Source organism: Rhinolophus sinicus, chromosome 7, assembly GCF_057876585.1.
Source record: "Rhinolophus sinicus isolate RSI-liver-muscle chromosome 7, RSI-T2T, whole genome shotgun sequence".
Lineage (NCBI taxonomy): Eukaryota > Metazoa > Chordata > Mammalia > Chiroptera > Rhinolophidae > Rhinolophus > Rhinolophus sinicus.
In genome coordinates, this window is record NC_142507.1 from 50,614,106 (window position 1) to 50,638,514 (window position 24,409).

General features: G+C 42.6%; 3 protein-coding genes and 1 long non-coding RNA gene across 4 annotated transcripts; 2 read left to right on the top strand and 2 right to left on the bottom strand.

Moving 5' to 3' along the window:
* Positions 1-4,966: 4,966 nt before the first annotated feature.
* On the bottom strand, positions 4,967-14,283 carry LOC148757798 (flavin-containing monooxygenase 5-like). The gene is made up of 4 exons (XM_088799558.1): positions 13,681-14,283; positions 11,999-12,189; positions 9,465-9,627; positions 4,967-6,014 (listed from the first exon to the last, which is right to left on the bottom strand). The coding sequence occupies exons 2-4, from the start codon at positions 12,122-12,124 to the stop codon at positions 6,001-6,003; spliced, it is 303 nt and encodes a 100-aa protein (XP_088655684.1). The 5' UTR covers positions 12,125-12,189; positions 13,681-14,283; the 3' UTR covers positions 4,967-6,000.
* Positions 8,321-8,931, top strand: LOC148757799 (uncharacterized). The gene is made up of 2 exons (XR_016021768.1): positions 8,321-8,398; positions 8,498-8,931. It is a non-coding gene; the product is annotated as an uncharacterized LOC148757799 (long non-coding RNA).
* LOC148757800 (uncharacterized) lies at positions 13,214-23,312 on the top strand. The gene is made up of 4 exons (XM_088799318.1): positions 13,214-13,235; positions 14,830-15,210; positions 17,403-17,515; positions 23,005-23,312. Exons 1-4 carry the CDS (start codon positions 13,214-13,216, stop codon positions 23,218-23,220), a joined length of 732 nt encoding a protein of 243 aa, XP_088655444.1. The 3' UTR covers positions 23,221-23,312.
* Positions 21,354-22,966, bottom strand: PRKAB2 (protein kinase AMP-activated non-catalytic subunit beta 2). The gene is made up of 2 exons (XM_088799548.1): positions 22,036-22,966; positions 21,354-21,747 (listed from the first exon to the last, which is right to left on the bottom strand). The coding sequence occupies exons 1-2, from the start codon at positions 22,483-22,485 to the stop codon at positions 21,721-21,723; spliced, it is 477 nt and encodes a 158-aa protein (XP_088655674.1). The 5' UTR covers positions 22,486-22,966; the 3' UTR covers positions 21,354-21,720.
* Positions 23,313-24,409: the final 1,097 nt, after the last annotated feature.

A 24,409-nucleotide genomic window follows, 5' to 3' on the forward strand; every position in this document is an offset into this window, starting at 1 on the left:
GGAACATTCTCAATGATAAACCATATATTGGGACATAAAACTAGCCTCAGCAAATTTAAGAAGATTGAAATCATACCAAGCATATTCTCTGATCACAAAGCTTTGAAATTGGATATCAACTGCAAAAAGAAAGCAGGAAACACCACAAACATGTGGAGATTAAACAACATACTTTTAAAGAACAACTGGGTCAAACAAGAAGAGAGATCAAAAGATACATAGAAACAAATGAGAATGAAAATACAGCCTACAAAAATTTTTGGCATGCAGTGAAAGCAGTTTTAAGAGGGAAATTTATATCATTACAAGGCTATCTCAAGAAACAAGAAACATCCCAAATAAATAACTTCACGTTACACCTTAAAGAACTAGAAAAAAGAAGAACAAATGAAACTCAATGTCAGCAGAGGGAAGGAAATAATAAAAATCGGAGCAGAACTAGAAATAGAGAACAAAACGAAAATAGAACAAATTAGTGCAACAAAGAGCAGGTTCTTTGAAAAGAGTAATAAAATTGACAAACCCTTGGCTAGACTCACTAAGATAAAAAGAGAAAAGAGATAAATAAACAAAATCAGGGGCTGGCCCATTGGCTCAGGTGGTTGGAGCTCCGTGTTCCTAACACCGAAGGCTGCCGTTTCAATTCCCACATGGGCCAGTGGGCTCTCAACCACAAGATTGCCGGTTCTACTCCTCAACTCCCACAAGGCATGGTGGGCTCCGCCCCCTGCAACTAACAACTGCAACAGAACCTGAAGCTGAGCAGCACCCTCCACAACTAAGATTGAAAGGACAACAACTTCACTTGGAAAAAGTCCTGGGAGTACACACTGTTCCTCAATAAAAGTCCTGTTCCCCTTCCCCAATAAAATCTTTAAAACAACAACAACAAAAGCAAAAACAGAAATGAAAGAGGGGAAGTTATCACAGATGCCACAGAAATACAAAGGATCATCCAAGAATACTATGAAGGACTATATGTCACCAAATTCAATAACTTAGAAGAAATGGACAAGTTCTTAGAAGCATATAGCCTTCCTAAGCTGAATCATGAAGAATTGGAAAATCTAAATAGACCGATCACCAGTAAGGAAATTGAATTAGTCATTCGAAACCTTCCCAAAAGCAAAAGTCCGGGACCAGATGGCTTCACGAGTGAATTCTACCAAACATTCAAAGAGGATCTAATACCTATCCTACTCAAACTCTTCCAAAAAATTGAAGAAGAGACAATACTCCCTAACTCATTTTATATGGCGAACATTACCCTGATACCAAAACCTGGTAAGGATAACACACAAAAAGAACATTACAGACCAGTATCTCTGATGAATACAGATGCAAAAATCCTAAACAAAATTCTAGCATATCAAATGCAAGAATGCATTAAAAATGTATATATCACGAACAAGTGGGGTTCACCCCAGGGGGACAAAGATGGTTCAACATATGCAAATCCATCAATGTAATACACCATATAAACAAAATAAAGGACAAAGATCATATGATTATATCAATAGATGCAGAAAAGGCGTTTGACAAGATACGACATACATTTATGTTTAAAACACTTAATGAAATAGGTATAGAAGGAAAATACCTTAACATAATAAAGACCACATGAGAAACCCTCAGCGATATCATACTTAACAGTGAAAAACTGAAGCCCTTTGCTCTACGTTCAGAAACACAACGGGGCTGTCCCCTATCACCTCTGCTTTTCAACATAGTATTGGAAGTCCTAACCAGAGCAATCAGGCAAGAGAAAGAAATAAAAGGCATCCAAGTTGGGAATGAAGAAGTTAAATTGTCACTCTTGCAGATGACATGATGGTATATATAGAAAACCCTAACGACTCCACCAAAAAACTATTAAAAACAATAAACGAATACAGTAAAGTTGCCGGCTACAAGAACAACGTACAAAAGTCCATTGCATTCCTATATACTAACAATGAAATCTCAGAAAAATAAATAAAAAACAATTCCTTTTGCAATTGCAACAAAAAGAATAAAATACCTAGGAATAAACTTAACCGAGGATGTGAAAGACCTATATACTGACAACTATAAGGCATTTTTAAAACAAACTGAAGAAGACACAAAGAGATGGAAAGGCATTCCATGTTCATGGATTGGAAGAATCAACGTACCGTGGTTAAAATGGCCATATTACCCAAAGCAATATACAGATTTAATGCAATCCCCATCAAAATCCCAATGGTATTTTTTAATGAAATTGAACAAAAAGTCATCAGATTTGTATGGAACCACAAAAGACCCCGAAGAGCCAAAGCAATCCTAAGAAAAAAGAGCCATGCTGGAGGTATCACACTCCCTGACTTCAGCTTGTACTACAGGGCAACAATAATCAAAACAGCATGGTATTGGCAGAAAAACAGACACACAGACCAATGGAATAGAATTGAGAACCCAGAAATAAACTCACATACATGTGGACAGATAATGTTTGACAAAGACGCCAAAAACATACAATGGAGAAAAGACAACCTCTTCAATAAATTGTGCTGAGAGACTTGGAAAGCCACATGCAAAAGAATGAAACAAGACTGCTATCTGTCACCATGTACCAAAATAAATTCAAAATGGATCAAAGACCTAAACATAAGACGTGAATCAATAAACTGCATAGAAGAAAACATAGGTATTAAATGTATGAGCCTTCGGTTCAAAGAGCATTTTATGAATTTGACTCCAAAGGCAAGGGAAGTAAAAACTAAAATAAATGAATGGGACTATATCAAACTAAAAAGCTTCTGTACAGCAAAAGAAACCATTGACAAAATAAAGAGGCAACCAACCGGCTGGGAGAAGATTTTTGCAAACAACATCTCTAATAAGGGGCTAATATCCAAAATATATAAGAAACTCATAAAACTCAACAAAAACAAACAAACAATCCAATTAAAAAATGGACAGAGGACCTGAAGAGACATTTCTCCAAAGAGGACATACAGATGGCCAATAGACATATGAAAAAGTGCTCAACATCACTAGTCATCAGAGAAATGCAAATAAAAACCACAATGAGATATCACCTCACCCCAGTTAGAATGGCTATCATCAACAAGACAAATAGTAAAAAGTGTTGGAGAGACTGTGGAGAAACAGGAACCCTTATACATTGCTGGTGGGAATGCAGATTGGTGCAGCTGCTATGGAAGGCAGTGTGGAGGTTTCTCAAAAAACTAAGAATAGAATTACTATATGACCCAGCAATCGCTTTCCTGGATATCTACCCAAAAACTCTGAAAACATTTATCCATAAAGACATACGTGCTCCAATGTTATTGCAGTTTTATTTATGGTGGCCAAGACATGCAATCAACCAAAGTGTCCTTCGATAGATGAATGGATAAAGAAGTTGTGGTATATATACACAGTGGAATGCTATTCGGCCATAAGAAAACATGAAATAGTACCATTTGTGACAACATGGAGGGACCTCGAGATTATAATGCTAAGCGAAATAAGTCAGACAGAAAAAGTAGAGAACCATAAGATTTCACTGATACGTGGTATATAAAACTGAAATCGACAAAAGAGCAAGACAAACAAATGAAGAAACAAAACCTCATAGACACAGACAATAGTTTAGTGGTTACCAGAGGGTCAAGGAGGAGGATGGTTGTAGAAGAGGGTAAACAGGGTCAAATATGTGGTGATGGAAGGAGAACTGACTCTGGGTGGTGAACACACAATGTGAGATATAGATGATGTATTACAGAATTGTATACCTGAAATCTATGTAACTTTACTAGCAGCTGTCACCCCAATAAACTTTACTTTTAAAAAAAAATGGATCTTTGGTTTGGAGAATCAGTTGGCTCCATCAGGAAGATTCCTGCTCAATATAGTCTGAATTTATGAAACTATAGTAAACACACACACACACACACACACACACACACACACAGTGGGGAACACTTGACACCAACACAACCTAATGGGAGAATGAGGGGGAAGAGCCTCAAAGATGGAGTTTTACATATTTTCTTAGTAATTAAAAAACATGATTGGGGCCGGCCCAGTGGCTCAGGCAGTTGGAGCTCCATGCTTCTGACTCCAAGGGCTGCAGGTTCGATTCCCACATGGGCCAGTGGGCTCTCAACCACAAGGTTGTCAGTTCAATTCCTCGAGTCCCGCAAGGGATGGTGGGCAGTGCCCCCTGCAACTAAGATTGAACATGGTACCTTGAGCTGAGTTGCCACTGAGCTCACGATGGCTCAGTTGGTTGGAGAGCGTCCTCTCAACCACAAGGTTGCCGGTTTCGACTCCCGCAAGGGATGGTGGGCTGCGCCCCCTGCAACTAGCAACAGCAACTGGACCTGGAGCTGAGCTGCGCCCTCCACAACTAAGACTGAAAGGACAACAACTTGAAGCTGAAGGGCACCCTCCACAACTAAGATTGAAAGGACAACAACTTGACTTGGAAAAAAAAGTCCTGGAAGCACACTGTTCCCCAATAATGTCCTGTTCCCCTTCCCCAATAAAAAAACAAAACAAAACAAAACAAAACGAAAAAACATGATTTTGCTTTCTGATGTGGTTCTGTCCTTTGGATGTGGTTCCTATTTATCAAAATGTCATGAATTTTTCAGTGGTCACATCAAGATGACCTAATCTAACAGTTCTTGTTTAAAACAAAAAAAATAACCTGATGATTACTTTGTCTTTTGAGTTGAGTTGAGTTGTGTTTATTTAGTGTAGAAAACAACAAACCGCCTACAAATGATCCAATCTGAAACACATTATATAATCTTTGAAATCTGAGTTCCTGAACATAAATTCCCCAACTATGACTCCCTTTATTGAAATGAATTTTTTAAATTAAAGTTTATTGGGGTGACAATTGTTAGTAAAGTTACATAGATTTCAGGTGTACAATTCTGTAATACATCATCTATAAATCACATTGTGTGTTCACCACCCAGAGTCAGTTCTCCTTCCATCACCACATATTTGATCCTGATGTTTACTTTTGTTCTGGATTCTCTTCTCCCTTTGCTCCAGAAATCCTTTATTTAACTATTGTCTTCGCACAGGTTACCACCAAATAGAATGCCTCTTGTCCAAAAACATCTTTATTTCTATCTAATGCTACTTTCTCCCTGAAAAAAGCATTTCTTTCTTTCTTTTTTTCTCACTTACCGAAATGTATCTTCCTTGAGATTTCAGGAAAATTAGCTTCTCATTCTATTGCTCCCCAAGATTTATGGTAGTGGAAGGGCCAAGGAACATCTCGCCCAATCACTCTGTTTCTTTTAAACTGTGGTTTATTGGGTGTTGGAGAAGGCAGCTATGTTATAAATTGTACCAAAGGGCTGGGATTATTAGAGAATGATCTAAAGTGAACCAGAATTCAAAAAAAAGGAAAGAACAAGGTTAGGGAATATTGAACAGGGGGATTCCTGGAAGGAGTTGTATCAGGTAGTCTAGATCAGTTTCCTACTAACGCAGACCAGGAGCAACCACTCGAAATTTTTAAATCATTTTACATTTTCTAATGTTTCTTATTTAGTTGCCCTTCCGTACCACATTCTGGATAGCAGGAAAACTCTTTAAATGAAAACAATCTCGGTACCATTTTCCTAAACATCAGTAAAGGATAAACAAGTAACACCTATGTCCCTATTTGCAGCCAGCCCCGGTAAAGAGGAACCTGCAGAGAGGTGACAGCTGCTGAGAAGAGGTCAGCAGGCTGACTTCTAGCAGATTTAATCACTGTCAAGGCCATCATATTTCCTGACACGAGATAAAACAACTCATGCACCTGCTTGCAGTGAGGGTTCCAAGTATTAAAGAACCAGATTTCCCTGGAACCTCCAGAGCCCTCCGATGTCATCAGTCCTTTCAAAGCAGACAGGCTCCAAGCCTTCTTCCAGGCAGCACTTGATGGATACCAGCCCGCTCACGCCTCCCCCAATGATGGCAATTCTTTTCTTGGTCATTGTCTCCAGGGATCTTCACAGGGCTGGGTCAAGTAACTTGTCCTAAAGAAAGGATGACAAATGACAATTAACACCTTTCAAGGAAGACCTTGCCTGTAGCATCTGAATAAATCCTGCAACAACAGGTGCCTTTGGGGAAGCCAGATTCCGCTGTCTTCTTAGCGGGAGGGAATTGCTCAGAATTGGATAGGGGAGCCCGGGCCTGCAAGACCCAGAGGAGGGTCAGAGCTGAGAGCTCTGTGGTCAAACCGCATCTCACTGCCTTTCCTGCCTGCAGCACCGGGCGGACCCCTCATCTGCAATCCGTAGGCTGCTCTGCACTGTTGGCCATTTTCGATGAAATATAAAGCAGCAAAGTGCAAACAGCAACATCTAATGGGGAGGGGCTGTTCCCGCACCTCCTCTTTCAGCCAACATCCCGCCCACTCAGCGGCACCCATTCCCTCCCTCAGCGGGAATAAACATGGGTAGAACCTGCTTTGGGTCAAAAATATTAATCTTACAATCTCTGGGTTTTTTTCAGCTGCTGTTTTCTGTACTGTCAACTGCTCACTCTGGGGTGGGAGCTGCTGTGTATCCCCATTGCTCCCCTCCCCTTTGTTACCACTTTCAACTTTTGGGTATTTGCCTTAAAGTGACAAACTCCTGCTGAAATGAAACTGTCAACAACCTCAAAGCAAGCCTTGCGCCAAAAGTTTAAGTGGGAATTCCTACCGTTCAGGAGATAGGTTAAAACAGGTCCTGGCCCCTCAGCCACACCCACCCTAACCCCCACCTCATAGATTGGATCTTTGGTTGTTTGCTTCTGATAGAATTTGCTTTAAAACACCCGTGCACTGAGTGGGCACTGCTATTTCCTACTTAGAGGGACTTAGAGTTTAAGGCAGAAAACCAAAACGCAGACCTTTTCAATAACATAAATATACTTTTTAAAAGCGCTTTCTCTCATGCAGGTACATGTGCAATTACAAACATAAAATATCTACTTTTGAAATGTAACTTAAGTTTTTCAACTATAAAGTCACGCAGCAAAGGCCAATAGGATGGATGTAGGATTTCACTCAGTGGGTCAGAATCAGGGCCCATCCGACCCAGGAATCCGTTTTGACAGATGTCAGGGGTTTGGAGTGATAGGTATGGATGATGCCATCTGTCTTTGTTCCCTGAGTCAACTTTGCTTCAGATGGTTGCATGCCAATCACAGCAGCCCTGGGGTTTGACTTGCTGTTGTCGCCCTAAAAGTATCGCTTGTGAGTTAATAGTTATTACTCAAGGGCTTACCTAATATGGTTCAAAAGTGTGCACGGGAGTGGATACAAACAAAATTGAGACAGCAACTCTATGAGGCAAATACTTATCATCACCCCGTTTTGCAAGTAAGTAGAAAAGTTGGGGTGCAAACCAGGCAGTGCCTTCAAGCCTGGGCTTCCAATCACTGTCCCTACTGCTCCTTTATGAGAATGTTTTTACTTCTTATTTAGCCACAAGTCCTGCCCCTGTTTCTCGTCTCTGTATTGCACCCCCTTTTGCCTAATCCTGCCTTTACAACTCTACTTGAACTGCTTTTCGCTGAGCTATAGCTTGCCACATTTCAGCTACTTTGAAATATGTTTAAAAATAAATCTTTGGTTTGGGGAATCACTTGGCTCCATCAGAAAGATTCCTGCTCAATATATAGTATGAATTATATGAAAATATAGTAAACACACGCACACACACACACACACACACACACACACACACACAGGAGAACGCTTGACATCAATATAGGGTTAATAGAATGAGAGGGAAAAGCCTCAGATGGAGTTTTACATATATTCTTAGTGATTAAAAAACAATATTTCTGCTTTCTGATGTGGTTCTGTCTTTCGGATGTGGTTCTTATTTATCAAAATGTCGTGAATCTTTCAGTAGTCACATCAAGATGACCTAATCTAAAAGTTCTTATTTGAAAAATAAAAAAAAAAAAGCTGGTGTTTACTTTTGTCCTGAATTGTCTTCTCCCTTTCCTCCAGAAATCGTTTATTTCACTATTCTCTTCCCACAGATTACCAGCAAATAGAATGCCTTTTGTCCCCAAACATCTTTCCTTCTGTCTAACGCTACTTTCTCTCTGAAAGAAAAAAGCGTGTTGTTTTCTTTCTTTTTTTCTGTTACCTAAATGTATCTTCCTTGAGATTTCAGGAAAATTAGCTTCTCACCCTATTGCTCCCCAAGATTTATGGTAGTGGAAGGGCCAAGGAGCATCTCGCTCAATCACTGTTTCTATCAGACCGTGGTTTATTGGGTGTTGGAGAAGGAACGTGACTTCCGTTCAGTTAACGAGATGCTTCACCTCAGGAGCCACATCTGAATCCAAGGCAGAGGATTGCTAGTCCCCAGAGGTCCCAGCACTGGAGCTGGTGTAGTAACTGGACGGGGAGGGGGTGAGTATATCAGGAGAAGGATGAACACAGAATTTTCGTGACTAGAGGAGAGGCAGACGCTGCCAGCTGTTCATCACAATCTGTCTCCTCCTCTTCCAGACACCAGGGCTGTAGCTGGGGACGGGGCTGCCGAAATAGGAACTGCATTTCCCAGTGGCCCTTGCAGCTCTGTGCCCATGTGACTAAGTTCTCACTAAGGAATAAGAAATGGGGACATAGGCAAGTTTACAAGGCCACGGTTTACGCTCGCTGTTGTTTTCTTTGCTATAATTATAACCTATTTTTAGCAGTTCCAGTGTCGTTGCCCCGGTTTTCTTTGGGGAGCTGGATCGAGAGATGCCCCCAGGACAACTCTCAGCTTCACATTGCCCAGAAATCTGTTTTTATTTCTCTTTCCAAAGCATTAATCCTCTTTTCTCCTTTCCCTACAATGAAATCCCAGCTTTTCATTCAAAATGGATTAAAGACTTGAACCTAAGACCTGAAAGCATAAAACTCCTAGAAGAAAACATTGGGGATAAATTCCTTGACATCGGTCTTGGTGATGATTTTTTGGATTTGACACAAAAAGCAAAGGCCAACAAAAGTAAAAATAAACAAGTGGGACTACATTAAACTAAAAAGCTTCTGCACAGCAAAGGAAACCATTATACGGTATTGGTTAAGAGATCTTGCTTTTTTGCCTAGACACTCCTGTGTGTAAGGAAAAAAAACGAAAAACTCGGTAGGTAGTAAGGAGAAGCAATTAATCCTTCATACAGAATCAAATTACTTGTGTCCTATGTCTAAAACATGCAACATGCACAGTTTACTGTGGACTGACTTCCAAGTGCTATTAGAATACAACAGTGTCATCGACCATCCTATTACATTAGAAAAAGAACATTCTGAGAAGTCCTAAATTAAATTATAGCAGGCCGGAGGGCAGTAACACAGTTACCCCACCGTGTTGCTGGAGGATAAGCAGAATCAGGATAAGTAATCACTCAGATGGAAACCCCCCCATTTCTCGGGGATCAGGTCACAGGCACGGTTCAAGGGTCTCCCTGCCCGGTAGGCTACTCACCAGGGAAGCTTTCCAAGGGCAAGTGAGCATTGGTGTGGTGGCCAGTGCAAACCATGACCCCATCGAAGACAATCACCTCCTTTTTCCCTTCAGATTCCGTGACCACCTCCCATTGGCCTGAAGTGGGGAAATCAGGCTGCTGCTTCACACTGCACACAGTGGTCTGCAAAGAAAAGCGATGGCCACAGGGGCTGTACCCGTGGCCTGTACAGTGGGCATCGTCCCCGACACCAGTTTCCTTACAGAGCGTCACACAAAGGGCTGGATTCACATGATAGGGCTCACGCAGGGATATTTGATTTTCGTACTCCACAGATAAGAACTTTTTGGGGGGCTGTGCTCAGAGTGAGAAAACTTCCATGAGGCAGGCTAAATAAAACACAGTTGGCAGGCTAACGTTGCACTCTCCTCTGCTTCTAGAAACGTGCAAACTACCACTTCTCTTGGACGAGGCCCTAAGGCAATGTGACACTTCATTATAACTTGGGTTTCTGTGCTTCTGAGACACTAAGGGACTCCATGCGCTCAATGCCTTTTCCTCCCCTGACCCCCAGACATCGTGAGACCCTCTGATGTCTTCTTACTCCCAAGTCCTGTTCTCACTGTTTATCCTTAAACGTGTAGCTGAGCTGTAGGGCTCCCTTCCTAGTGGAGGAGAAAAGCATCTCAGTGGCTCATTTACGTAAAATAATATTTACGTAAATGAGCCTCTCTTTGGCTCCGATAAATGCCTATGTTGTTTGTAACTAAGAAGAAAAAGGCTGTGAGATGGATAGTCAGTGGTGTAATTTTTAACTTAAGTTAAAAAATAAATAAACCTGGGTTAGTCTGCCCAGCCCGAGGAAACATTCAGAACGGATTCCTATGTGCTTCTCTGGTCTACAACTATAATGTCTTGTGGAGAAACAGACACACCGCACCTGTGGACCCCAGCCATCCTGCGTTACTCTGAGTTCTTTTCATTCATGTTCTTGCCTTTACACAGGCTGGTGCCTCTGACTGGATCATCCCTTTATCCTCCTTTATCTGGCTGATTCCTACTGACCCTTCAACCTGTAGATAGCACATCCTCTAAGAAAACGTCCCTGGTGCCTGATGCCTCACGCCCAGATGGCGTAAGCAGCCGTCCCCTGAGCTGCAGTCTAGAAAGCTCTATAGCATATCACCCTGTAACTCTTGTAAAACAACGTTCAACAGAAACCTCCTTGAAAATGAAGTAGGGAGGGAAGAAGAGGGAGTGTGCATGTCCCATGTCAATCTCCAAGCACAGCAGGGAGAACTCTTTGGTCCCGCCCACCCACCTTCCTCTTCCCCTCCATAAAAAGAGTCCCCTCTCCTTTGTTTTAGGGGACTTGCATGTGGCCTCCATGGTCGCATGGATTGCAGTTCTTTGTTCCTGAATAAACCCATTTTGCTGGAGACTATCTGGCTGACGTTATCTAAGGTCACCACTCTTTATTTTTATCATTTATAATAAAATTTACTTCACTTTTCTATCTCCTTCCCTGGAGTATGAAATCACGGACTTATTTATATTTCGTCTTTACATTGTTATTGTTTAAACAAGCAAAGGGAAGTACCACTGGGCTGAAAGTGACCTACTTTGGAAGTTGTCACTGTATATTACCATTTCATTATTGTTGTTAAACGAAAAGGCATGATTTAGCAGAATGATGGGAAATTAGAAGGAGGCTAGGGGAGGGGAATTGAATGAAGGTGGTCAAAAGTAGAAACTTCTAGTTATGAGATAACTAATGCCTGGGTGTAGTGTACAATATGGTGATGACAGTTAACACTGCTGTGTGGCATATTTAAAAGTTATTAAGAGTGTAAATCTTAAGAGTTCTTATCACTAGGAAAGAAAACGTAGATTTGTGCTTTTTCCAGCTGTCAAAAATATATTATTTTTTCATGGCTGTGAATGAAAATGATTGACAAATCATGGAAGACTTGACAGAAGGAAGAAACGACTAAAGTGATGGAGTACAGTCATCTTATTTTACTAACAAGAAAATGAGGACACATCAAAGCTGAGGGACTTACTTGTCTAAGTCACAAGATGTTAACAGGAGAACAAAGACTACAATGCAAGATTTTCTTCCCCAATTCAGTGTTCTTCCCCTTTCATCAGTTAACTTCTTTGCTTGCTCTATAACTACTCCATTGGGAGGTTATGATCACATAAAATCATGTATTGGAGAATACTTCGGAAAGTATAAAAGGGCCAAGAAATAACGGACAAGTTGTGGAACCAGAAGTCCCCAAGCCTGTCAGTCCCCTTGTCTAACTGGGACAACAGTTCCCCTCATTTGTTTTATTGCACTTAAATAGTATCACACTAAGGGATTGGAAACATTCTGACAGGTGGTTTACTGGATCTGGGGCCAAAATATAAAAATGGGGACCTATCCATGAACATTTTTTTCTGATGGGATAGAAACAGGTGCATATCAAAGCCATCTTTACATGTAACCACATTATTCATGTAATTAACGGACAACTTGAAGCCCAAAGATACCTACAAAATCCCCTACCTTGAATCGAATATACTTTAGAAGGTCAAATTCTTTGGCGTACATCCGGAAATACTCCAGCACTTGGGAGTTGTGCATGAAGTTCGGAAAATGAGCGGGGATCGGATAGTCGCTGAAGCACATCATCTCATTTGAAGTGTTGATGATCACTGATTTTTGTAGATACTGGCCCTTCCTTCTTCAGGATTTTCCTGCAGTAAATTAGAAGCATTCATAGCAACTTGAGAATTAACTTCCTGGTTTAGAAGCAGCCAATAAACATTTCAAAAAGTTTTCTGAAAGAAATGCCATTTAAATAAAGTTATATTCACACATATATACACACACACACACACACACACTCACTCACCCTCCACATCTCCCAGTATTTGTGCCCTCCTGTATGTAGTCTCTCCACCTTGAATGAGTTGTCTTTATGACTTGCTTTTGACCAACAGCATGCAGTTGGAAGGATACTGAATGGCTTCAGTGATGTGTCGTAAGTAGTCTGGCAGCTTCTGCCTGGGGCTCTTAGAAAGCTGGCTCTGGTGGAAGTCAGCAGCCCCAGAAGAAGTCCAGATACCCTGAGGCCACCGTACTGCGAGGAAGCCCAAGGGAGCCCCCTGAAGAGACTGTCTGGGATGGAGAGATGTGCAGCCTGCCCCAGAAATTCTAGTTGTCCCAGCTGCAGTTCTAAGCACGTGAGCAAAGAGACCATAGCAGATGTCCAGTTTCAGCTGTAACTGGATTGCAGCAACATGAGATTCCAAGTGAGAACTGCCCATCTAAGTAATAGTCTTAAATATTTTATATATTTCAAAGCCTAGGTAAGTTCAAAGGTTTACATATAGTTGTAAGATTGCTCTCTAGGAATCAATGTACTAACTTAGATTCTGTCTAGTAGGTGTTCCCATTTTACCTCATTTTTACTAAATTCAAAGACTGTTATTCAGTGTTAGAAAATATGGGGTGAAATGGGAACTTATGCTGGAGAGAGTGTAAGTTAGTACAATGTACTTTGCATACTTTCGAACATCAGTATGTGGTCCGCTAAGGGGTATCCACTCTAGATCTGAATAAGGACTCGTATCACACAGAGTTAGTCCCCAAAGACAGAGCCAGGATGCCAAAGGACTGTACTGCTGTGTAAATAAGGGATGTTGTGAAGCCACTTCTAAGTAGCTGGTCAACACTGTGTTAGTTTTGATGAAATAGGAAACACATCTGGACACCGCAATGCCATTCCCTGGTTTGGAAAGTGAGCTTGTTTAAAAGCAAACACAATGCATGTCCCTTTGGAGATCAGGAAAGGAGGCTGATATGCTATGGCACTAATAAGCGTAACTTTCATTTAAGTGGATGATTCCTTGACTGTTAGTAAGAAGTTATAGGGCTGCATGTGCACATTAAAGCAACTGGACTTTAAACTGAATATACGCAAGGAGAAGAAAACCGCGTCACACGTGCCCTCTGCCTACTTCTGAAGACGGACTTTAAACTGCTGTTTTGATTTCTCAAGTGAAGTAAAAGTTCAAAGCAACAAAGGCAGCCGTGGTACATATTGTACCAAAGGGCTGGGATTATTAGAGAATTATCTATAAGGTGAACCAGAATTCAGAAGATAAAGGGAAAGAAGAAAGTCAGAGAAGATTGAACAGGGGGAGTCCTGGAAGGAGTTGTATCAGGTAGTCTAGATCACTTACCTACTAATGCAGACCAGGAGCAACCACTCGAAAACAGAGACCAGGATGCAAAATCTATTCTGGAGCAGGCACACTGGACAGAAGCCCCTCCAGAGTAGCCAGCAAAGGATACAAATGTATCTTAAGGTTTTGCAAAAACACCCAGGTAGGAAATCATTGAAGCCCCATTACCTGATTCTGTCTCTCTTTCATCTTAACATTGATCACTACTTGGTATTATTTGCTTTTTGCCTATCTCCTCATATTAAAAATATAAGCCTAATTTAAAAATATAAGCTTAATTTAATTTACGTAAGTATTCTACAGGTGTGAGTACCAGCCTCCGTCTCTATGCCAAAAGAATGTTTGGCACATAGTAGGTGCTCAATCAGTATTTACAGAATGACTCAAGACTTCAAATTAGCTTCACAAAATAGTGCTTTGTTTTGTGGTTCTTATAAATAAATCAACCTAAGTCATCTCTTTTGTAGCTCACAACTAGTTTCTCTCTTGTATTTTAAGGTTAGGAGAGGATGGGGCAAAGTGCAACTTCAATCTGAGTTTGCTGAAGATGGCAGCGCCAAGATTAACCTCAATGAGACTAATATTCTGATGACATTACCCAGAGAGTAAGTAACACTGTGCCTGTTCCAGCTCTGCCAATTACCATTCTAAATCACAGCTTCCTCACCTGTAACTGGGGACAATTATAGTACCTATTTATAGGGCTGCTGTGAAGGTTAAGCGAGAAAGTAATGTCCATGTAAACCCCTCAGGACAGCGCCTTTGGCTGCACCAATAAATGCAGCTATTTGGTTATTATCACATCTGTATTGGTGATGTCGAGTCAAGGTGACCCATATTCTAACACATTGCTTCACTTTGCTCCCCATAATTCACTTGAGAAATCCATTGTGGCAATGACCGCTTTCCTCACTTTACTACCATCCACAGGTTCTTAACTACGGCCTAAGGCCAATAGGGAGTAAGTTAGAGAGAGGATCAGGGCCCGAACCAATTAATTGCTATTGTAAAGTGAAGGGAGCACGCCCGCCTTTACAACCTTGCTGTGAATCGCTGGAGCGCAGGGACGACGGGTAACAGAATTCTATGCCCCCAGAGTTTAGCAGGGTACCCGGCACGTGACAGCCAATTTGATTCAATAACAAGTGAAGGACCAGCACAGGGCGAGCGCTGCAGGCCGTCCGTCGCCTAGAGCGCGCAGAAGCACAGCCAGCAGCGCGGGAGCGCGACCCCAGCGGCCCCGCGAGCGCCCCGCTGCGGGGAAACCCGGGGAGCCTGAGGGTGACTCAGCACCAGCTCCATCCGGAGCTCGGCGCACGACTCAGCCCCTGGCGGCCGCGCGCGTCGCGAAGGAAGCGCACGGGGCGGCGCGGGGCGGAGCCTCTCCCGGCCGGAAGGAGCGCGCGGACACCGGGACCCTCGGGGGCAACATGCCCAACTTCTTACTGGCCCTTCAGACCCAGAGCGGCGCCGCGGAGGCGCGGGCGCGGGTGCAGGAGCAGGACTTAAGGCAGTGGGGCCTGACAGGTCAGTGGCCCCGGGCGGAGGTTTCCCGGGGACCCAGCGCCACGGACGGTGCTGCGGCGCCGCCAGAGGACCGTCCTGTGAGCTCGGTACCTGCGGACCTCCCGGCCTGTGCTTCCCGCCACTGCGGAGGGGCCGAGCGGAGAGGAGGCCGCCTGGCGCCAGGTGGCCCTTGCCCTCCTGCGCAGCGCGCGGCATTGGCGGGCGCGGGATGAGTGGCATTGCGGGCACTTGGCATGTGGCCCGGGGGAGGGGAGTTTGGTGAGACCCTGTCCCAAAGAAAGATCTTTCTCTGATGAAGCAGAGGACGACCTGGTGCCTCGAGGGCGTGGGTTTGCAGACCTCGCTTGAGGGGCGCGGGGGGCGGGGCAGTGGTTGGTTAGTTCTGTAAAACTATTAGCGTTGGGCTCCCAGCTGTAGGTGTCTTCGTTTACCGCGCACGCGCAGTTCTCTGAGCGTTACCTTCCTGGTTGGTTCTCCCTCGGTGCTATATTTATGCTGTGCAGCTAAGCAAGGTCTGTCAGTTCATCAGCGCACGTAACTGCCCATCTTATTTACATGGTATCCCTTCCCTAAAGTCTTTAAAGCGCGAACCCCCATTTCCCCGAGTCTGCAGGCAGCGAGGCCGACCGTATCTCCTGCAGATGGAGCCATCCAGGCCTTATGTCCTGGCCTGCGCTTGATCTAAACTCTTCCATCATCCTCTCTTTTCTTTCTTCACAAAATGGGGACATGCAATGCGTGCCTTAACTATGTAACAGAACCTTAGATCAATAATAAAGGGTGTATTGGCTAATTCATTATTAATACTGCTCTGCCCTCCTAGAATTTGTGACTAGGTTCTGTGAGTGCTTTCAGAAGTATAAAGCAGCATTTATTGAACTCGTGCATGTCCTGAATGTCAAGGGAGTGGGAGGTGGTGTTATTCTTGGAATGAAACAAAAAGTGCAGTTCTGTGTCCAGCTCAGGAGAGGATGGAGGAAGGATGAAGATGAATGGACAGGAGACAGACGTGAAAGAGAAAGACCCCTCCCTTCTTGAGTCTCTGAGTGTGTAAGAATGTGTTTCTCTGTGGCTGTAAGGAGTGCGCATGCAACTTAAATATGAATTAACAGACTGAGGTTTATATATATTTTGTGAATCGTGACTAAAGTTTATATGTTTGTGTGTTGCCTATTTCCTTGCATGTGTTTCTAGTTATGATACTTGGAGAATATGCGTGAGAGAGGCCTAATAATACAACCCGAGAAATGGATACGTGCTGATTTAGTGAAAATGAGACGGATAAAGAAGAGGTTGCAAGTTTGCACAGATGAGTTAAACTGAGTGAATGAAAAAGTAAATACGTAGACAAATGTGGAACTTGTGGTATGAATGGATAATTTGGTAGTGGAGGGAAAGAAAAATAGAAAGCACGTTTACTCAAAGGAATAACCATTGAATATTATACCTTGAAATTTCTATTTCTATTTGCTAGAATAAATTAATCTGAGAAACTATTTTTTGTGAATGGGTTAAAAATGCTTACTGATTTTTTTCCTTCTGATTACAGAAGTAAAACATGTTCTCTTTAAAACATTTAGGGTAATTTTCTGTGCATAAATGAAAAAAATGTAATCTCTATAATGCACTTACTGTTAACATGTTATTAGCTATCCTGCCAGTCCTTGTTCTGCACATGTATATACGTGTGTATATAATTTCCGTTTTTTCTTCTTTTCCAAGACAGGGAAGGAAGCAAAGGAGAGATGCAAAAATTGGGTTTTATGTACATACTTTTTTTGGAAACCATAATTTAAAATACCGTTTAGTTTTCTCCAATATCACTTTAGTGTGTGTAGAGTGTTTCAATGTAACGATGTGCCATAGTTTAGCTAGCCTCTCTCCTTAAGTATTTATGTTCTTACATTTTTTTCTATTATAAATAATACTAAAATATTATTGTAACCAAATATTTATTATACCTTTGAAATTTTAATTCCTCAGGGCTTTGGACAACATGGTGACTAAGTCTGCTCAAAAAGTAGTTTGGAAGTCAGCAACTGTTTACCTTTCCAGAACTTCCCAGCAGAGGACAGGGCTAGGAAGGTTGGGAGTTGGGGGATTGAGGCCAATTCTTCAGTCGAAGTCTTACGTCATGGCTTGTGTGTGCTGAAATGTCTGCTCTTTGGACTTGACATTTTGTCGATTTCTAGGGGTTCATCTCCGCCCTTATCAACTGGAGGGAGTCAATTGGCTGGCCCAGCGCTTCCATGGTCAGAATGGCTGCATCCTGGGAGACGAGATGGGCCTGGGGAAGACCTGCCAGGTATGTTAGGTGGAGTGGCCGCTGCTCACCTCCACTGAAACGCCTTGTTACTCCGCATTACTGTCTTTAGCTGCTAGCTACTGGTACGTATTTTATACTAAGAGGTGAAATGCCTGAACCTTCGTTTAGAGATCATGACCTTGGAGTTGACTTTCCTAGTCATGGGGATAGTTATGAAGTGTGTTACTACCCTTATCTTATGATTGACATGTAGAATTGCAGTTAACACACAGTGTTTTTCTTGGAAAGCAAATACAGCTGTCAGGGATCAAATTGACTCTGTTCTCATTACTTTATCTAGTTGACTGGCTCACTTGTAATATTAATCTCCCTTCCTCAGTGAGTATGGGGCAATTGCCATTTCTCTGGCGTGCTGGATAAGTGCAGAGGGAGAACCTTCTGTTTTCCAAGATGCCTTGGCCATGTAATGGTAGGACACAATCTGGAGACCTGGAGAGTCAGACGTGTCCTCCTTGGGCACTGAGAAGCCGGTGGGGTGTTGAGATGGATGCTTCCAGTAGGATGATTGCCAGTATAGCCCTATGTTGGCATATGTCAATGGTCGGCTTGGACTGATGGAAAGTCCAGACACAGGACACCCTTGGGTTAGTCACACAATTACTCATCTATGGGATGACAAGCAAAGCCAGGGCCGTCAGGGTACACAGCAGAGGCAACCTGATCAGAAAGTATGGAAGTATATGTTTCTCGACACGAAAGAGGTTTCACCAGTCTTAATAGAATTTTAATATAACATAAGACCGAGTCATATGTTAATTTTTGCTCCAAAAGACGCATTAGAGCTGATAGTCCATCTAGATCTTATTTTCAGGAAAACACGGTAGTAGGTGGTCATAGATGCTTTCCTTTTTCTTTCTGTCTCTGGCTCCTTCCTTCCTGCATCAATGCATAGGTCTTTTCCCATCTTGGATAAAAAAATTCCCTTCGTTGTATTATCTTATCTAGATAATGTCTTATATACATGGTAGACTCTTAGATAAGAAGGCAATTTGGGCGTGTTTCTAATACAGTGGACTTACTATTAGTCTTCCCAACAACAGTCAAAGTTTTGTATAAGACTTCCGGTTGTGAGATCTGTGTTTGAGTTACGCAAAACTGAAAGCTTGGATTTTTCTCTCACAGCTTCTCTTGGAGTGTGCTTGTTGTGGATGAAGCTCACAGGCTGAAAAACCAAAGCTCTTTGCTGCATAAGACACTTTCAGAGGTAAACTGACATGACAATCTTAGTTTTTGTGTAACTCCCTTTTAAAAAATATTAGTTGAGGGCTACATGGACCCGATTAAGTTGAAACATTTTTTTTTCAGTCACATTTCTGCAGGGTTAAATGGACATTTCGTGAGTGACGGAAGTAGTACTTAATATGGCCTAACTCCTTCCTCTTGTCTTTTATACAGGACATAATGTTTTTACTGAAAACTGGTTATCAAGTGCATAGTATTCTACCCCAGTAAAATACATTGTGTTTTTGGAAATGCTCAAGTCTTTTTGATATTCTTCAAAGGAGCAATTAATATAAAAAAAGTCTTATTAGAATTCCCTCTGCAATAGCAGATATACCCGATATTAATGTGTCATACCCCCCGCCCCCCATTTTCCTGTTTAAAAAATTTGGCCGTTCACATAGAGTCAGGAAGAGACTGATTTCATGCCATTGACTGTCACCTCTAATCTCTGTTGTCTTTGTCATACTTTTGAGTATGACACCCTTGACGTCATTCCCTTCTCTTTACCTCTGGCATCATTCTGGCAAAATAGATGAGAAATGTCATTGTAGCCCTAGATTAGCCCTCTTTTCTGAGGAGCCAGTGGCCCTCCTTGTGTGTATGAAGTCCCTTCTCTTTGACCAAGTAAAGCCTTGTTCATTCCTAAGACTACATGTGCGAATTTCTGACCATCATGGAAGTTTGGTCCCTGTCCTATAATAAATCAAATAATAAATTTAGAGGTCATTTGGAGGAAAGTCTTAGAGCTGGATTGTATATTTACTGGCTAAAAGTTGCAGTTTTTAGCATTTTAATGCAGATATGACCCCCGTCTGTTACTACCCCAGTCTTAGAAATTGCTAGCCATTGGTGGGGCCCCGTCTGCTCTGTGGTGTCCTTTGTCATGTTTTTAGGAACTCTTAGCATTATTTCTTTCCCAAGAGTTGTCCTATCTTGGTCCCTAACTTACAAGAGACTGCTGCACAATCTACCAAGCCAGGTGACTTATCTACAGTGGGAGAAGAGAAGCAGGTGTCGTAAAAGGACGTAAAAGGACGCGGGGTTTAGAGCAGGGACACTAAGTTCTGTGGCTGCCAGAGCCTTTCCTTGTTCATAGGAAACTAAGGCTCAGAGAGATTAAGGGAGCAAATTGTTCTGCATCACCTAAGCATCCTTTTTAGGTGAGGTTTGAATTGCAGACAACTAGTTGGTTGGAAAGAAAGGTATGTATTGATTGTGCTGAGATGTGGGGAGACGGGTAGTGCCCTTTTCCCCCTTCCTAATATTGTTTTGAGCTTGTTCGTAAAAGTTGGAAGAAACCTAAATGTGAAACATAGGGAATTGGTTATACAATTTATGCTACACTGATACAATACATTTACAAAGTAAGACTGCCATGAAAAATTATGTAGAAGAACATTTAATAACATGAGAAATATTTGCAAAATATTTTATACACACAAAGGAGTTCACAAAATACTATATACACACAGAGATCATCTCCAGATTTTTTTCACCTCATTATAAGTTTTGATGCCAAAATGGAGTCTACTTTGAATAAAAATACTAGCTCCTTTGGTAGTGGAGTTGGTTATAGTGCCACCGGCTTTGATTATCTGGGGGGGCCTCATATTCCTTGGTTACCCCAGCTCTTTGCTTGCTGAGCACATATTATAAAAACATGAGTTGGTTATTGGAAACATTTCTTTTTAACCAATTCCCATACTTGAAATACTGTGAAAACATTGCTGCACAAGGAGAGCAGACATGAAAGGGTAGACACGGATTAGATGATTTAAAAAGAAACAAACAAAAAAAGGGAGATTGCAAATAAAAATAATGCTAACATTTTAAAATCATTTTTAGTTGATTGTGTCATTTCATGTATCACCTTGTCTTATTACAAAAGCAGTATTTTCTTATGACCTCCCCACACCAAAATAAAAATATAGAAACACAAGAGGAAACGTAAATACCACCAATAGTCCTGCCCCTCTGCATACGTAAACATTTGGTGTGTGTGCTGCTATGTCCTTTGTTGTTCCTGTATACACCCAAATATAGATATGCATATGTATTATTTAAAAAATAGGAATACATTATTTTAGATATCAAAATACAGAATATGTGTATGCATTGTATGTTATATATGAGTACCTACACATACGTATTATATTCCAATATTTCAAATAATATACATACACAGGATGTGGTTTTCCCTTTTTGCTAAATTATTTAAATCAAATGGTGTCACTTCCTGTTAATGTCAGTTCAGAGGTTGTCTTTTGCTTGGTCTAATATCTGTGTTACTTGGTACCAACATGGCAAATCATGCTCCATTTACTTTGTGGGAAGGGATAAGATACATCAAAGACACTTGTCTCCTCAATCCCTCCATTTTTCTAATTCATCCCAGTCGGCCTTAACTGTACTTAATGCTGTAGCTCTAAAAGTGATAAGAAGCATCTGGATGGTAATCACAGTGCTGTCAGCTCAGTCTGCCCTGTCTGCAGAGTGCCCCCAAGTTGCCACTCCGCTCAGAGTACTTGGACGCCAGCACAAGGTCTTCGGGGCAGCGTGGGTTGTCCAGCTTTCAGCCGTGGTGACATAATGAGGTGCTACAGGCTACTGGAGAAATCCTGGAATGATGTGCTCTGCCACTTGAGCAGCTGGGCACGAAAGAAGCACAACCTCAGCACCACAACTATAAAGTATGGGACAAACATTGAGCAGCGATGTCCCTATGGATGTACAAGACTAGGAGGAGGTATTCAAATACGCAAGTGGTGGCTCCCTCACAGTCAAGCCCAAGGGGAAGACCATCAGAAGTGCTGAGCTCCTACAAGGACAAAAATGATACTGACACAGAGAAAAAGAACCTCATTTACCCACCTCAGGGCAAATGTGAGAAACCGCGGACTATGGGCGGCCACTCAGCAACCTGTGAAGTTTTCCAGCAGCGCTGACAACCTACAAATTCATCAGTACTGTAGAGGAGGGCAGCGTGCCTGTCAGGAGAACCAAAGATTGGGAGGCGAGGTGGGGGGCTGGCATCCTGCTGTCCTCTTAAAAATGTGGCCAACAGATTAGTCGGCAAACAAGAACCCCGCTTCTGCCCTATTTTGAGGCAGTACCGCGAGAGGAATTACCATCCAACATCTCCGTCCCCCCCCAAATCCCTTTAATTCAAAAAGTCATAACCCAGATCAGTGTGATAAGAATTAAGGAAAGAGGAGGCGCCCTGACACCCAGCCCACTACAGCATCGCCACCGACCGCGGGCGAAGGGACGCTCACCTTGGAGTCCTGCAGACTGAAGACACTGGGGTCATCCGTGCTGCCCACCATGATCTTATGCTCCTTGCCCGGCCCATGGCCGCCGGTGCCCTCAGCGCGTGCTGCCTTGGCGCCGTGGCGCTCCCCGGCCACCCGGTCGCTGGTGGTGTTTCCCATGGCTGCAGCTTGTGTCGGGGGCCACCTGCCGTGGGGAAAAGCACCGTGCGAGGAACACCCCTGCGGCCACGTCAGGGGCGCCCGCAGCCCCACCCCTGCGCCTGGGGACACGGGCAGCGGAATCCCCGCCTCAGGGAAGCCGTGCCCGGTCTGCAAGAGCTCTTGCCGGGCTGTCGGGGTCAGGCTGAACCCGGACAGCCCCCCTGTGAGACAGCACCAGGCAACGTTGGTGCGGTGAGCTCTGGGTCTGACCAGTAGTCCATACGGTCCCCGAATGACATTGGGGACCGCCATCCTGGATCCGGTGCTCCATACCCCGAGGAGCGGCGTTTTCTTCTCGGGCCCCCTCCCTTGGGCTCAGCTTTGCCAAAATGTTTTCTGGACAGAGTCTTTGTGATAGGCGACCTGGAGAGGTGTTGTCCAGGGGGAATAGGAAAACGGACTTTCCACTGACGCAGAAGGATTGGTCCAGGCTAAAACTAAGTGGTGTATGGAGCTGTCAACCCCGACTGAGACGCCAAGGAAGGAGTGATTATGAAATAAACCTAAAGGGGAGAAAGCTATTGTAACCTAAGAAATAGCATATGAACAACACTGAACGAAGTGAAATTCAGAAAATGTGCGCAAGAGCAAAAGCAACAGAAGGAACTCTGAGAGCAGAAAAGGGCAAAGACAGTCCTGGGTTTGGGACAAACCCAGTCTTTTACTGATAATTAATGGAACTTTACATAGTATTTACTAGTTCTTACTTTGTGTTATGATTCTATGTCTCATTCCCTCCAAGAAACCCTTGGCACTCAACGTGTGTTTCAGGGACTGGCACCATGGGCGTCACCTGGGAACTTGTTAGAAGTGCAGAACCTGGCCCCATCCTACAGAATCAGCGTCTGCATTTTAACAAGGTCCCCAGAGGAAGGTATGTACATGTTAAAGTATAAGAAGCACTGCTTTGACACTGGCAGAGAGAATTCCTTTTTTCCTTTTTTTCTTTTTACAGTTTGTTATATTTCTTTTTTATTTTTTAATTAAAGTTTATCGGGGTGACAGTTATTAGTAAAGTTACATAATTTTCAGGTGTACAATTCCCTACTACATCATCAATAAATCACATTGTGTGTTCACCACCCAGAGTCACCTCTTCCATCACCGTATATTTGGTCCCCTTTACCCTCATCTACCACCGCCCACCCCCCTTACCCTCTGGTAACCACTAAACTATTGTCTGTGTCTGAGTTTTTGTTTCTCATTTGTTTGTCTTGTTCTTTTGTTGTTTTTGGTTCATATACCACATATCAGTGAAATCATATGGTTCTCAACTTTTTCTGTCTGACTTATTTCGCTTAGCATTATAGTCTCAAGATCCATCCATGTTGTCACAAATGGTCCTATTTCATCTTACCGCCGAATAGTATTCCATTGTGTATATATACCACAGCTTCTTTATCCATTCACGTATCGAAGCACATTTTGGTTGTTTCCATGTCTTGGCTACCGTAAACAAAGCTGCAGTGAACATTGGAGCACACGTGTCTTTATGTATAAATGTTTTCAGAGTTTTTGGGTAGATACCCAGAAGAGGGATTCCTGGCTCATATGGTAATTCTATTTGTAATTTTTTGAGGAACCTCCACACTGCCTTCCATAGCGGCTGCACCCGTCTGCATTCCCACCAACAGTGTATGAGGGTTCCTTTTTCTCCACAGCCTCTCCAACACTTACATGATTATATCAATTGATGCAGAAAAAGCATTTGACAAGATACAACATCGATTTATGATTTAAACACTTAGTAAAATACGTATAGAAGGAAAATACCTTTACATCATAAAGGCCATATATGACAAACCCTCGGCTAATCTCATAATTAACGGTGAAAAACTGAAGCCCTTTGCTCTACGTTCAGGAACATGACAAGGCTGTCCCCTATCACCTCTGTTGGAAGTCCTCACCAGAGCAATCAGCAAGAGAAAGAAGTACAAGGCATCCAAATTGGGAATGAAGAAGTTTAATCGTCACTCTTTGCGGATGGCATGATGCTATAGATATAGAAAACCCTAAAGACTCCACCAAAAAGCTATTAGAAACAATCAGCGAATACAGTAAAGATTCCAGCTACAAAATCAACGTACAAAAGTCCATTGCATTCTTATATACTAACAAAATCTCAGAAAAAGAAATAAAAAAAAAAACTTTCCTTTTACAATTGCAGCAAAAAGAA

What these genes read in the sequence shown, in the direction of transcription:
- LOC148757798 (XM_088799558.1), bottom strand. Translation starts at nt 12,124, where the DNA reads ATGATGTGCTTCAGCGACTATCCGATCCCCGCTCATTTTCCGAACTTC. An exon ending in TAAAGTATATTCGATTCAAG is followed by an intron (nt 9,628 to 11,998) that starts GTAGGGGATTTT and finishes TTTTCTTTGCAG; the next exon opens with ACCACTGTGTGCAGTGTGAA.
- LOC148757800 (XM_088799318.1), top strand. Translation starts at nt 13,214, where the DNA reads ATGCCATTCCCTGGTTTGGAAA. An exon ending in GCCATTCCCTGGTTTGGAAA is followed by an intron (nt 13,236 to 14,829) that starts GTGAGCTTGTTT and finishes TTCAATAACAAG; the next exon opens with TGAAGGACCAGCACAGGGCG. An exon ending in AAGGCAGTGGGGCCTGACAG is followed by an intron (nt 15,211 to 17,402) that starts GTCAGTGGCCCC and finishes GTCGATTTCTAG; the next exon opens with GGGTTCATCTCCGCCCTTAT.
- PRKAB2 (XM_088799548.1), bottom strand. Translation starts at nt 22,485, where the DNA reads ATGGCGGTCCCCAATGTCATTCGGGGACCGTATGGACTACTGGTCAGA. An exon ending in TCAGTCTGCAGGACTCCAAG is followed by an intron (nt 21,748 to 22,035) that starts GTGAGCGTCCCT and finishes TTCTCCTGACAG; the next exon opens with GCACGCTGCCCTCCTCTACA.